Raw genomic sequence first — 15,911 nt, 5'->3', positions numbered from 1 at the left:
AAAATTTTTTACTCGGTCGCAATTTCTTAGAGTATCTTTCCGTAGGGGAAGAATTATCCACGGGAAAAGTTATCCATGGGGAATTTTCCGTGCGATAATTTTTCCAGAGGGAAAGAGGAGCCAACTTTCTACTAGGGGGCAGGGGATTTTTGAGGAAAGAATTTTCCACGAAGGGGGGGGGGAATCTCAAGCATAGTTTTAAAACAACCAGATATTGAAGTCTTTTTCAAATGAAATTGCGCTGAGAACGATTTTTTCAGCCAGAATCATATACAACAGATTTCCGGGAGGAATTTTTAGTTAGCATGAAATTATCTAGGGCAAATTTTTTGGTGGGGGTATTTTACGTGGAAGGAGCATTCCATGGAGGGATTTCCTCATATTTCTGTTTGTTTTAAGTTTTGATATTTCTCCTTACTTTCAGGTGTTGACGCATTGTTATGCAAACTATTAAACTTAGAATATCTAAAAGGGGTAGAGAAGAATGATGGGGTATATAGTACCCACCCTATTATTTAAGAGAGCTTTGCACCAAAAATTTTGTAACACGAAGCGTAAGTAAAGAGCAACCCATGTCGTTAAAAATCAAATTATGATAATGATATTGATATTTATATTACAATATTTGTGATCACAAAATCTGTTATGTCTACTGATCCTATTGGACGAGGGTGCCATTCCTGCCCTGATATTTAAGAAAGCTTTGTGTAAAACATCTTAGAAAAAATGGGATATAAAGAGTGAACATTGTAATTATAAACCAAAATTCTAAAAAATGAAGTTTTGACCAGAATATACAGAACAACAAAAGCAGCAAATTACTAATGGTAATTCCAATTATGCAAAATGTGTTAAATTCAAAGCTACTCATAAGAAGTTATTGATACATAAAAACACGAAAATCAAAGACAAGTAGGTTAAATTTCTTAAAAAGGGGGCGAAATTTTCATGAAACTCGTACAATGATATGAGAATCCAGGCACGAGAGCCTTAAACCCACTAAATAAGAACATGAAATTTCTTATTTTTCCCAAAAGCACGAACTTGTCTTCAACCGCTTTTTTCTTTTTATCGTTTTTTTTTTCGTTTTTTGTATTTAGAGAAAATTTTGAAAAAAAGGGGAAAAAATAGCATTAGCAACAGCGAAATACCTAAATCTTAAGTCTAAGCGCATAAAAGAGCAATTTTAGCCCGGAGAATATCCACATAATATAAAGCAACTATTATGGGAACTATTGAAAAGGCATTGATTTCGCCTCCCTTTTTCAGAGGCTATAGAGTTTATATAGAGAGGCTATCCATCCTATAGAGTTTACCATCCACCCTCTAGCATATATGCAATCCTTGAAAAATGAACCATTACCATAAGCTGTTTAAACAAGGAAAATAACGGATATAGCGTATGGCACTGTTGCGTATAATCTATTAGAGCATTGGTCAACCCATTTCTAAGTTTCGGAAAATATTGAAAATATGATAGGGAAAAGAATAAGTTTGTTGTAAAGGGTTGCCATTGTACAAGTGCAGGAAGGTGGACCAATAATTTGTCATCAGCGAATGTTAAGTCAGAAAACTGCAGTGCCGTCACTGAGCAGTCCCCTTAAGGATCCAAAACCAGTAGATATTAAACTAGAAAAGATAATTTTTTATTAGACAATTATATGGCTGTTTTGATCTCTGTTGTGAAAGTTTGGGAGTTTGAAAATGGGAGAAATTTGAAAGAGTATATTTAGGACATTTCAAAATACTATTTGGCTTAAGCGGGAAAATCAATAGTTTTGTGGTAAAGGCAATCTAAGAACATTTTCATTAAGGGCAAAAGGAAAGATTAAAATGATAACGTATTTGAAAAATTTATTAGTTTATAAAATAGTAGATTAGTAAATGCAGCTTATCTGGAAGTGTCGTAGGATAAAGGACAAGTCCATTGGCTTCATAGATGTGACAAATTGTAAGCGGTTGAGGGTTATGAAATGCTTTAAATAACGAATATGCCTGGGGATAGAAATTTCGTAAAATTAGTAAAATGTGTGTTAGAAGACCAGAAACTTCAGATATAACAGTGTAAATTCGCAGCCTCGACATTCCTTCGAGTTTACCATCAATTGAAGGAGGTTTGTGGTTCAGTCATAAAGCAGGTTTAAATAACGATAAGATCAAGTGGCATTTGTCAGGGATGCGTAGTCATATAAATCCTGAAGTAAGAAGAAAGTATTTAGGGAGATTAACGGTGATGGATGTCCTTACTCATGCCCCATATTTTGAGAAGCTGGTGAGGTACTACTTCATTTTGCAATTTTTTGTCCCGAATTGCTGGATTTAGGGAAAAATTAGTTTCAATTCAAATGGATCAATTCAATTTGTTTCATTAATGGGTTCGACAGATTTTGGGACAACTAAAAATATTGTGAAATATATTAATTTGGAAATAAAGATAGAGAATAGTTTTCAAATGGAGATGGAGGGAGTCTCCATCAAAATAAAAAATTTATTTTTAGGCGTTGTTGAATTATTGTTTTGGATGTATTATGTGCAGTGCCATAGCCCAAGCTTTCGTTTGTAATATATAGTGTGCACCTAGCATACACCTTGTTTAACTTGAACCTCGCCGAAAAACAGAAATTTCTGAAAATACAAACCATTAAAGAGCTAAAATTTAAGCATGCTTTGAATTACCTTTATCAACTACTGGCGAAATGATTGGACGTGTATTCTTTTCTGATCTGAACAGTTTTTTCAGAATGAGTAAAAGCAGAATTCCGGCTATCACAGCAGTGCAGAGAACGATACAGCCGATCACTAACCCATTGGCTATTAGCTCTTGGTCCAACTTTTCTAAAAGAGGGCTGTAGATTAGGCCAGTCAGCAATTGTAGGAAAGGCTTACAAGGATAATAAAAGCTCTCAAAGAGGACTCACTTTTAAAAAGGAAAGAAAGATCAACAAAATAAAACCAATTGGATTTACTTGCTTCTGCTAGGAGAGAAAGTTGACACATCAATATTGAGACATTGGTGTTTTGAAAATATACTAAATGGCTAAATATTTTATTGGTCTGGCAACTCATAATATTTTCTTAATATTCACCTTGCTACTTATCTATTTTCATTATTCATGTTCATTTTAAAATTTGTCTGCAATATCAATATTTAATCAATGAAATGGCCGATAGATCTAATTACTCTTAACTGTCTAATATGGAGGTTCGGAAAATGAAATGTTATTTGTAAATTTTTAGAGCCGTCTAAGAGTATCTAAACCTCTTTTGCTTTCAATTTTTTACTTTTTTCTTCCCATTTTCTTCAGTTGTCCCCTGGAACTCCCATATATATATATATATATATATATATATATATATATATATATATATATATATATATATATATATATATATATATATATATATATATATATAGAAAAATTTTCGAATTTTAATCCATATTGGAGTGTTAATAATTCACTGCAGGTGATAGATTCTTTAACAATGGTTTCAGCTAAAAGAATTGAGTCTTTCGATTTTGCGACAATGTATACTAATTTATCACTTAATTTAGTGTTTGATAATTTAAAAACTGTTATAAAGAAATCTTTCCTCTTATCTAGTAAAAGGTTCTTAAAAATAGACAGTTATAATAAAAAAGCCATATGGACAAACTGCTTTAATACTACAGTTAACTTGAGATGTTACAGCTTGGATATGATTTTTGAGTTATTGGAATTTGTTTTATACAATACTTATATAAGATTTGGGGGTGATTTGTACAAGCAAATTATGGGAATTCCCATGGGGGGGAATGCCAGCCCATTTATAGCTGACTTGTTTTTAAGTCAACTAGAATATAAATATATGATGGATAAGAATAATCCAATTAATTTAAAACATGCTTTGTCAAATAATAAAAGATATTTAGATGATATTTTGGTCTTAAATTGTAAGGATTTCATTGATATTTCTAAAAATATATATCCATCAGAGCTTATTCTTGAGCCTAGTCATAGCGCTGGTCATGAAGATCATTTCTTAGATTTAAATATTAATATTTGTGATAATAATAAATTAAGTTTTAAAATGTATAATAAAACGGATGATTTTGATTTTGAAGTGATTAGTTTCCCATTCCCTGAAAGTAATATACACTCAAATATCACATATTCAGCGTTTTTCTCACAGTTACTTCGTTATGCAAGGATTTGTAGTAATTATATTGATTTTAAAAATAGATGTAAAATCTTAAGCCAAAAATTGATATCAAGAGGTTTTTCTGCAAATAAATTAACTTGGCAATTTTAAAAAATTTAGTTTTCATTATAACGAACTTTTAACTAAATATCAAAAGAATTATCTAGAAATACTTAAAGAAATTTTTAACTAATTTCGGAGGTTCGAGAAATGTTGTCACAGCGCCATTTATTTTGAATTGCGTTTCTAATTGAGCGGAATTTTTTAAAAAATTAGCCACATGGTAAAGTTGAATTCTATAATTGTTTAGTTCATTCAGGTTTTTTGCAATGTGTTAATATTTGTGATTTGGTAAAATTTATAATATTTAGTTTACCTATTGTTGCTAAAGGGAGGGATATATTAACAGGATAAGCTTGTTTTGGTTTTACTTGGTTGTTTTACATTTGCTATTTTTTTTTTTTTTTTCATGGGCATGTATTTTGGGGGTGATACCTGACGCGGGGATGCCATGGATATTCTGTGGTAGCCACAACACTGTGCTGGGTAGAGAATTTAGAGTGGGGAAACCCTATATAGGCCAGTGTATTCTCCTGATGAGCCCTTATGTTGGGTGTTGCCTCTGAATTATTTGTCTATATTATTTTTTCTATTGTTCGGTAAATGACGACTTATACTTATTGACGACATGACTGCCTGTCCATGGATTATTCTTTATGGTTGATTGTGTGTGGCTATGCTGTTTGACCTATGTGATTGTATGGATGAGTAGGGTTAAGGCCTCATTCAAGTGCTGGTCTATATTAATCACTAATTTAGGAAAACAGTCTTCCTTTTCTCCTTCTGTCTCTTTATTTTTTTTTATTTTTTTTTTTTTTTTTTTTTTTTTTTTGTGTTTGTGCTGTAGCATTGGTGATTTCTCTTTTCATGATATATATATATATATATATATATATATATATATCATGAAAAGAGAAATCACCAATGCAACAGCCCAAACACAAAAAAAAAAAAAAAAAAAAAAAAAAAAGAGACAGAAGGAGAAAAGGAAGACTGTTTTCCTAAATTAGTGATTAATATAGACCAGCACTTGAATGAGGCCTTAACCCTACTCATCCATACAATCACATAGGTCAAACAGCATAGCCATACACAATCAACCATAAAGAATAATCTATGGACAGGCAGTCATGTCGTCAATAAGTATAAGTCGTCATTTACCAAAGAATAGAAAAAATAATAAAGACAAATAATTCAGAGGCAACAACCCAACGCAAGGGCTCATCAGGAGAATACACTCGCCTATATAGGGTTTCGCCACTTTAAATTCTCTACCCAGCCAAGTGTTGTGGCTACCACAGAATATCCATGGCATCCCCGTGTCAGGTATCACCCCCAAAATACATGCCTATGAAAGAAAAAAAAAACAGCAAATGTAAAACAACCAAGTAACACCAAAACAAGCTTATCCTGTTAATATATCCCTCTTTTTAGCAACAATAGGTAAACTAAATATAATAAATTTTACCAAATCACAAATATTAACACATTGCAAAAAACCTGAATGAACTAAACAATTATAGAATTCATCTTTACCATGTGGCTGATTTTTAAAAAAATCCGCTCAATTAGAAACACAATTCAAGATAAATGGCGCTGCACCATCATTTCTCGAACCTCCGAAATTAGTTGAAAATTTCTTATGGACAATTACATGTCGCAGGTTCAAGAGTCGGTAAACCTGGCAATCTATTTATATGCACAGACAATGGGACAGTAAAGAATGTTGTATATTTGCAAGTTATAACTATACAAGGCTTTGTATATGACGTCATTATGAGATGACACTGCAGACCGGGACACAAGAACACAAATGACGACCGGAACACAGGGAACATAAATGAAGACCGGTACACTCAAAGAGAAATTACATACAGGGACACCAGGACACAAGGAATATTAATGACGACCGACACACTCTAAGAAAAATTACAGACTGGGACACCGGGACACAAATGACGACCGGGACAAAGCGAATATAAATGACGACAGGGACACAAGGACACAGCTATAACGGGGACACCGGGAAGCACAGGGAGGGATATATAAATGACGACGGGGACACAGGGAATGTTCGATTAGAAATCATCATAAACAAAGCTCAAGGACAATCATTAGAATAATGAGGTATAGATCTGGATACGTATTGTTTTTCCCATGGACAATTACATGTCGCTTGTTCAAGATTCGGTAAACCTGACAATTTATTTATATGCACCGACAATGGGATAGCGAACAATGTTGTATATTCGCAAAATTTACGTAGTTAATTTGTATTGTGTATGTATATCTATCTATCTATCTATCTATATAAAAATAAATTATATGTATGCATGTTTTTTTTTGTATAAAGAGCGTGTGCATATGACATCATTATAATTATATAAGGCTTTGTATATGCACAGACAATGGGACAGCCAAGAATGTTGTATATTCGAAAGTTTTACGTAGTTAAAAACATATATGTATCTATTTATATTCAGAGGTGGTAGACAGGGACACAACTAAAATGGCGCGTAACGACTTGCGCACACGGGGGGGCTTGGGGGGGAGGGCATGAAACGCCCCCACCAACTAGGTGTTGGTGTGATATATATATATATATATATATATATATATATATATATATATATATATATATATATATATATATATATATATATATATATATATATATATATATATATATATATATATATATATATATATATATACTAGCTGTTGGGGTGGCGCTTCACAACACCCCAACACCTAGTTGGTGGGGCGCTTCGCGCCCCCCCAAGCCCCCCCGCGCGCGTAAGTCGTTACGCGCCATATTAGTTACGCGCCATTGTAGTTGTGTCCCTGTGTCCCACCTGTGAATATAGATAGATTTATATATGTGTTTCAAACTACGTAAAAATTGCGAATATACAACATTCTTGGCTTTCCCATTGTCTGTCCATATACAAAGCCGTATGTACTAATAATGACGTCATATGCAAACGCTCTTTTTACAAACAAACAAACATGCATACACACAACTCGTTTTTATATAGATAGATAGATAGATAGATACAATACAAATTAACTACGTAAAACTTGTGAATATACAACAGTCTTCGCTGTCCCATTGTCTGTGCGTATAAATAGATTGTCAGGTTTACCGACCCTCAAAGATGCAACATACAATTGTACATTGGTAAAGCAATCTGTATTAAGATCTATACCGCATTTTTCTAGTGATTGCCCTTGAGCTTTGTTGATGGTGGTTGCAAATGCTAATCGAATTGGGAATTGCAATCTTTTAAATTGAAAAAGCAGATCCGTTGGAATCATGGGAATGCGAGGAATAAGAACAGCCTCACCCTCATAAGGCCCTGTCAAGATTGTGGCCTCTATTAGGTTTTCCATTGTTCTTTTTTTTACGGCAAGTCGCGTGCCATTGCAAAGCTTTGGTGGGTTGATATTTCTTAAAAGTATTATTGGTTTGCCTATTTTTAGTTGTAGCACGTGTGGTGGAAACCCTGAAGGATCTATGGAATTTAAAAATTCAGATGGATAATTAACCGCTTCATTTGGTTCCAAAATACAAATTAACTGCGTAAAACTTGCGAATATACAACATTCTTCGCTGTCCGATTGTCGCTGCATATAAATAGATTGTCAGGTTTACCGACCCTCGAACATGCAACGTACAATTGTCCATGGGAAAAACAATCAGTATTAAGATCTATACCACATTTTTCTAATGATTGACCTTGAGCTTTGTTAATGGTGATTGCAAATGCTAATCGAATTGGGAATTGAAATCTTTTAAATTGAAAAGGCAGATCCGTTGGAATCATGGGAATGCGAGGAATAAGAACAGCCTCACCCTCAAAAGGCCCTGTCAAGATTGTGGCCTCTATTAGGTTTTCCATTGTTTTTTTACGGCAAGTCGAGTGCCATTGCAAAGCTTTGGTGGGTTTATATTTCTTAAAAGTATTATTGGTACGCCTATTTTTAGTTGTAGCACGTGTGGTGGAAACCCTGAAAGATCTATGGAATTTAAAAATTCAGATGGATAATTAACCGCTTCATTTGGTTCCAAAACTGTGTCGACTGACTTGTAAAGGACTGCCTGGTCTCGAATCTTGGTCAAAACAATATTGTTGATTTTGTGGACGTCTATATTTTTGGGTGCGAGAATCGCTCTTTCACTTAGCCATTTATCATTTTCATAATTTTTTAGAATATTCGTAAATACTTTTTCAATCAATTCATTTTTGGACGTCACTAAATTACAGAAATCAGCAGGTAGTTGTATACGTCCTGAAATTGGGTCTACTGGGAGCTTTTCGTTTCCCATTGCCAGCAACTGATCTGAAAATGTTTGACCAGAGTCATCGTTTTGCAATCGGACACGCATATTTGTAGTTAATTTTAATGTTTTTACGTGTGCCCATAAATTAGAATTTTTCAGGCAAGCATTCATTTCGTCTGCAGGAGTTGATCTAGGTATTATAGGTAATGTTTGCCTGAAATCTCCCGCAAGCAATATTAAGGTGCTGCCAAAGGGTTTCGACTTCCCTCGCAAATCTTTCAAGCATTGATCCAGAGCCTCGAGCGATTTTTTGTGTGCCATTGTGCACTCATCCCAAATAATAAGTTTGCATTGCTGCAATACTTTACCCATCCCAGATGATTTGGAAATATTGCACGTGGGAGTTTCTGTAGAATGCAAGTTCAGAGGCAATTTCAAAGCGGAATGAGCAGTTCTTCCACCAGGCAGCAATGTTGCGGCTATTCTGGACGACGCAATTGCCAACGCTATATCATTTTTTGATCGAATTGATGCCAGAATCAGTTTTATCACAAACGTTTTACCAGTACCTCCTGGCGCATCCAAAAAGAAAATTTCTCCAACGTTGTTATCGACACAATGCATTATCGTATCATAAATGTCTTTTTGTTCCGACGTTAACTTGGAAATGTTATTTTGTACATACGACAATAGATCACTCGTACTGTAACTTTGTTCACGATCCAATTCTACACATGTCGAAACAGCAGCGATACGGTTAGGTGAAGGCATTCCCAAATCCTGAAGAGGTTTGTTTGCCATACTTACGCACAAATCTTCTATAACAACTAACGTGTAGTTATAAATTTCTGATGTAAAATCAAAAGTCATATCTGACGTCTCTAACTGTTTTCGATGGAATATATCTTCGGACATTTTTGACTTATATTTTTCCCATAACTCTGTAGGAGCTGATAGAGAGCAAGTTGTTAAAATGATGCCAAACAATGCACGAATTTGACTTGGGGTTGACGTTTCGCACGCGTCATTGATGCAGTTATCCCAGTGTTAGTCATTCTCCAATAAATTCAGAGCTTGGCATGCACTACGGTAAGTGTCATGTATAGTACCATTTACAGTCCTCAAATACTCAAAGGATGTCAGACCGGGTACATTCACCAAAAGCAGGCGTAGAAAGAAGCATTCATGTTGATTGGGGTGAACGGTGTAGAGTCTTTCTATCGTGGTATCTTTGAAGATGGTAGGTTGGCCGTCGACTGACTTACCCTGTTTTCGACGTTCAAATACTTTATTTTTAGTATTCCACGTGTAATACGAAGGCACTTCAGTATACAGCAGTTTTTTTGCAAAAGAATCATTTTTGCAAAGCGAAAAAAAAGCTGTTAATGTTGTATCCGGTGGATTCAGGACTCTTTGTTGCACGTTGGTTTCCGTGAAATAAACACGTTGACCATTCTGTAAATGTACCGCTAAGTGAACAACAGCTGGACTACGTTCATGTATCGGAAATGAAAGAATTCGCCAAACAGCTTCATTACTGCTTATGTATCTTCCAGCCTGATATTCTACGATTTCATCGAAATCTTTGATTTCGGGCTGCAAGCCAAAAACTGCCATGTCACTGCCTTTGTTGACGTATTTACATATGTATTTGATTGCCTTTACGGAGTTACAGTATTCAACGTTTATGTGTGCATTAAATGTTTTTGATAATAATGGGGAATATGGAACAACCCACTGGTTATCTACTTCGATGGTGGTACCGTTACGCTTCTTTATTATTGCTGTTTTACCGCCATCTTCAGTAGATCTTCTTCTATATTGTGGGTAACCATCATTGTCAGTAATTGTGTTTGATACTAAAAGTCGAGGATATTGCTTTGTGCACCTTCCTTTGGCCATGCATGGTAAATTTTCGTTCAGTGCACCGCAAGGTCCATGTATCATATTTTTTACAATAATATCATGTAACCCCTTATCGACATTTTATCAGGTATTTCAGCGGAAATCACATCATCAATTTCGTTCGAAGTAATTTTCTTATGTAGCCAGATTAGTATATGTGCGTGTGGCAAACCTCGTTTTTGCCATTCCACTGAGTACATCCAGCATCGCACTGACCCAAACACTTCATGTTTTACAAGGTAGTTTATCAGTGATCTCAACTTTTGCCGGAAGACACGTGCCGTAATGTCATGCCTATGAACCGCCGATTGTCCTTGAAGTAAAAGCTGCAGTATCTCGTCCCAAGATTGATTACATGTAAATGTAATAAATAAATCTGGACGACCATAGAGACGAACATACCCAATAGCATCTTGAGCATATTCATGCATATGACGGGGACTGCCAGCATATGACGAAGGTAAAATTGTTAATCTTCCAACGTTTGTGGTATTACCGTCATTTATAACTGCATCTCGCAAATGAATGTATTGTTCAAAGCGGAGCTTGGTCTGATTCAGGCGGATATATAGCAAACGTTCTGATTCAATTTTAGCATACATATCCACGACGAATTGGTGAAACAATTCACGGCATTTTAAAATATAATTTTCTTCATCCTGCCGAATCATTAGTCTATAGGAATAATAATGCATTGCACTGCATTTCTTATTCATTTCTTTGTTAGTGGCTGGATTCATCAATTTAATATTAAAGTGATATCCGTCGGCTCCACCCCAAAAAATGATAGGATATTGTAGGGCATCGTAGCATCGATGAGTTTCAGCAATTCTTAACAACTGAGCGTTTCGCTTATGAAGAATAATATCTCGAGGTAAAAACTGATCACCTACCATAACGATTGCCACTTCGTCGATAGTCGGAGCATTGTATCTACGCACATGTTGGCCAGGAGGCGTTTTGTCAGCGGAAATAACAATTTTATGCGTATCAGTAGGCATCAAATCGATGGCTGTTTTGAACAGACGCACTAAATTATTATTTTCGTGGAAAAGATGTTGCAATTGGGAAACGATTGTCCTTTCAACGTTGGGAGAAATTTCGCAACGTGCATTCAATTCAGAATTTCTATCACTGATGAAGTACAATTGTAAAAATTTATGATTCTCTTTCACTTAGCCATTTATTATTTTTATAATTTTTTAGAATATTCGGAAATACTTTTTCAATCAATTCATTTTTGGACGTCACTAAATTACAGAAATCAGCAGGTAGTTGTATACGTCCTGAAATTGAGTCTACTGGGAGCTTTCCGTTTCCAATTGCCAGCAATTGATCTGAAAATGTTTGACCAGAGTCATCGTTTTGCAATCAGACACGCATATTTGTAGTTAATTTTAATATTTTTCGTGTGCCCATAAATTAGAATTTTTCAGGCAAGCATTCATTTCGTCTGCAAGAGTTGATCTAGGTATTATAGGTAATGTTTGCCTGAAATCTCCCGCAAGCAATATTAATATGCTGCCAAAGGGTTTCGACTTGCCTCTCAAATCTTTCAAGCATTGATCCAGAGCCTCGAGCGATTTTTTGTGTGCCATTGTGCACTCATCCCAAATAATAAGTTTGCATTGCTGCAATACTTTACCCATCCCAGATGATTTGGAAATATTGCACGTGGGAGTTCCTGTAGAATGCAAATTCAGAGGCAATTTCAAAGCGGAATGAGCAGTTTTTCCACCAGGCAGCAATGTTGCGGCTATTCCGGACGACACAATTGCCAACGCTATATCATTTTTTGATCTAATTGATGCCAGAATCAGTTTTATCACAAACGTTTTACCAGTACCTCCTGGCGCATCCAAAAAGAAAATTTCTCCAACGTTGTTATCGACACAATGCATTATCGTATCATAAATGTCTTTTTGTTCCAACGTTAACTTGGAAATGTTATTTTGTACATACGACAGTAGATCACTCGTACTGTAACTTTGTTCACGATCCAATTCTACACATGTCGAAACAGCAGCGATACGGTTAGGTGAAGGCATTCCAAAATCCTGAAGAGGTTTGTTTGCCATACGTACGCACAAATCTTCTATAATAACTAATGTGTAGTTATAAATTTCTGATGTAAAATCGAAATTCATATCTGACGTCTCTAACTGTTTTCGATGGAGTATATCTTCGGACATTTTTGACTTATATTTTTCCCATAACTCTGTAGGAGCTGATGGAGAGCAAGTTGTTAAAATGATGCCAAACAATGCACGAATTTGACTTGGGGTTGAAGTTTCGCACGCGTCATTGATGCAGTTATCCCAGTGTTGGTCATTCTCCAATAAATTCAGAGCTTGGCATGCACTAGAATTTCTATCACTAATGAAGTACAATTGTAAAAATTTATGATTCTCGCCTGAGAATGGTAGAAGGGACCCTGCTTTATGATAAATTTGCCCTTTTACTTTGAAAGTAGACATAAATTGATCTGGATTTTCGATTTGGGCTCCAAACGACGTCATTTGGAAACATGAGTTATATTTTCTGATTTTTGACAAAAAACGCTTAGATTCTGACGTAGTTCCAGTAAGGAAAGTCTTCAATGGCTCTGGTGGTGCAGCCAATAGAGGAAGTTTAACTTTTCCTGAGGCGCAACACATTCCCATTGTTTCACCATTGAATTTCAAGGCCTTGCAATAGGGACAAATTTTAGACATTGTCCCGATTTGAACACATCTACTCAAGCTATAATCATCGACTGGGCTGTACCTGAATGCCAGGTGATAACTTTCAGGTTGCTCTGATTCCTCGGCAAGCTTTCTTTTCTTACTTTCTCTATCAGCAGCAAGACTGCTTCCGCGTTGCTCTGGTAGTTCCTTGGTACGCTTTCTGTTCTTTCTTTCTCTATCAGCCTCAAGCCTGTTTCCTTGCTGTTCTTTTGATTCCTCGGCACGCTTTCTGTTCTTTCTTTTTCTATCAGCCTCAAGCCTGTTTCCTTGCTGTTCTTTTGATTCCTCGGCACGCTTTCTGTTCTTTCTTTCTCTATCAGCCTCAAGCCTGTTTCCCTGCTGTTCTTTTGATTCCTCGGCACGCCTTCTTTTTTCACTTTCTCTTTTAGCAGCAAGTCTGCTTTCGCGTTGCTCTGGTAGTTCCTCGGCACGCTTTCTTTTCTGACTTTCTCTATCAGCAGCAAGTTTTTTGGCATAGACTCTTTGAGCATCTTCATCGGCTTTTGCCATGGTAAGTTCATCAGTCATTGTAAACTTAAACATTAATAGATTTCTACGTGAACATATGTCTTATATATCTTGAATGACGTCGCCGTCAAAGCAAAAATGACGACAACTAATTTCATGACGTCAGCCGACACAGAAACATGACGTCACCTGACAACTAATTTCATGACGTCAGTCAACACAGAAACATGACGTCACCTGATCCACAGACAGACAGACAGACAACTTATTTTTATATATATAGATATATATATATCTATCTTATATATATATATATATAAATAAGTTGTCTGTCTGTCTGTGGATCAGGTTGTCTGTCTGTCCAACAGCTAGTATATATATATATATATATATATATATATATATATATATATATATAAATAAGTTGTCTGTGTGTGCGTGTGTGGGTCAGTCGAGTGACGTCATGTTCGTGTGTCGACTGACGTCATGTTTTAGACTGACGAAATTACAGACCGAGACATCGGGACACAAATGATGACCGGGACACCGGGACATAGGGAATATAAATGACGATCGGGACTCTCAAAGAGAATGCAACCGGGACACAAGGTATGTTCGATTAGCAATCACCATCAACAAAGCACCGGGACACAGATGACGACCGGGACACAGAGAGTATAAATGACGACCAGGACATAAGTAAAAAAAAACTAAAAAAACTAAATAAAAGATAAAAACTACAAAAAATTAAAATAAAAAAACTAAAAACTAATAAAAAAGCTAGAAAACTAAAAAAACTAAAAAAGAAAAAAAGGAGAAAACCAAAACTAAAAAAAAAAATAAAATAAAAAAAAATAAAAATGCAAAAACTATAAAAAAAAACTAAAAAGAAAAAAGAAAAAAAAACTAAAAAAAAAAGTAAAAACCAAAAGAAACTAAAAAGAAAAAAAAGGGAAAAACACAAAAATTTATTTCATCATATACCGATTCAAAGACGAATGTCTATACAGACCGGGACACCGGGACGCAAATGACGACCGGGACACAGGGAATATAAATTACGACCGGGACACAGGGACACAATTACAACGGGGACGCCGGGGGGCATGGGGGGATATATAAATGACGACGGGGACACAGCGAATGTTTGATTAGCAATCACCATCAACAAAGCTCAAGGGCAATCGTTAGAATCATGAGGTATAACTAAAAAAACTAAAAAAAGATAAAAAACTAAAAACTAAAAAAAAGACCAATTCAAAAACGAATTTATATACAGACCGGGACACCAGGACACAAATGACGACCGGGACACCGGGACACAAGGAATATAAATGACGACCGGGACACTCAAAGAGAAATCACAGACTGGGACACCTGGACACAAATGACGACCGGGACACAGGGAATATAAATGACGACCGGGACACAGGGACAAAACTACAACGGGGACGCCGGGGGGCACAGGGGGATATATAAATGACGACGGCGACACAGGGAATGGTCGATTAGCAATCACCATCAACAAAGCTCAAGGGCAATCATTAGAATCATGAGGTATAGATCTGAATACGGATTGTTCTCCCAAGGACCATTATATGTTGCATGTTCAAGAGTCGGTAAACCTGACAATCTATTTATATGCACAGACAATGGGACAGCGAAGATTATTGTATATTTGCAAGTTTTACATAGTTAAAAACATATATATATATATATATATATATATATATATATATATATATATATATATATATATATATATATATATATATATATATATATATATATATATATATATATAAATATATATATATATATATATATATATATATATATATATATATATATACACATATATATGTATGTATATATATATATATATATATATATATATATATATATATATATATATATATATATATATATATATATATATATATATATATATATACATATATATGTATATATATATATATATATATATATATATATATATATATATATATATATATATATATATATATATATATATATATATATATATATATATATATGTATATATCTATATTCACAGGTGGGACACAGGGACGCAACTACAATGGCGTGTAACTAATATGGCGCTTAACGACTTACGCGCGCGGGGGGGCTTGGGGGGCACGAAGCGCCCCCACCAACTAGGTGTTGGGGTGGCGCGAAGTGCCACCCCAACAGCTAGTATATATATATATATATATATATATATATATATATATATATATATATATATATATATATATATATATATA

At 35.1% G+C, this 15,911-nt stretch overlaps 1 protein-coding gene across 1 annotated transcript in view; it reads right to left on the bottom strand.

The window, feature by feature from the left end:
- LOC136029863 (B-cell receptor CD22-like) overlaps window positions 1–15,911 on the bottom strand; it is a 252,212-nt gene that overhangs the window by 4,009 nt on the left and 232,292 nt on the right. Inside the window, exon 12 of the mRNA XM_065708320.1 lies at window positions 2,677–2,835. Within this exon, the coding sequence (XP_065564392.1) occupies window positions 2,677–2,835 (159 nt within the window). The remainder of the gene's footprint in view (window positions 1–2,676; window positions 2,836–15,911) is intronic.

Source organism: Artemia franciscana, chromosome 8, assembly GCF_032884065.1.
Source record: "Artemia franciscana chromosome 8, ASM3288406v1, whole genome shotgun sequence".
Lineage (NCBI taxonomy): Eukaryota > Metazoa > Arthropoda > Branchiopoda > Anostraca > Artemiidae > Artemia > Artemia franciscana.
The sequence above is the reverse complement of the archived record's forward strand: the minus strand, read 5'-3'. Positions and strand labels throughout refer to the sequence as shown.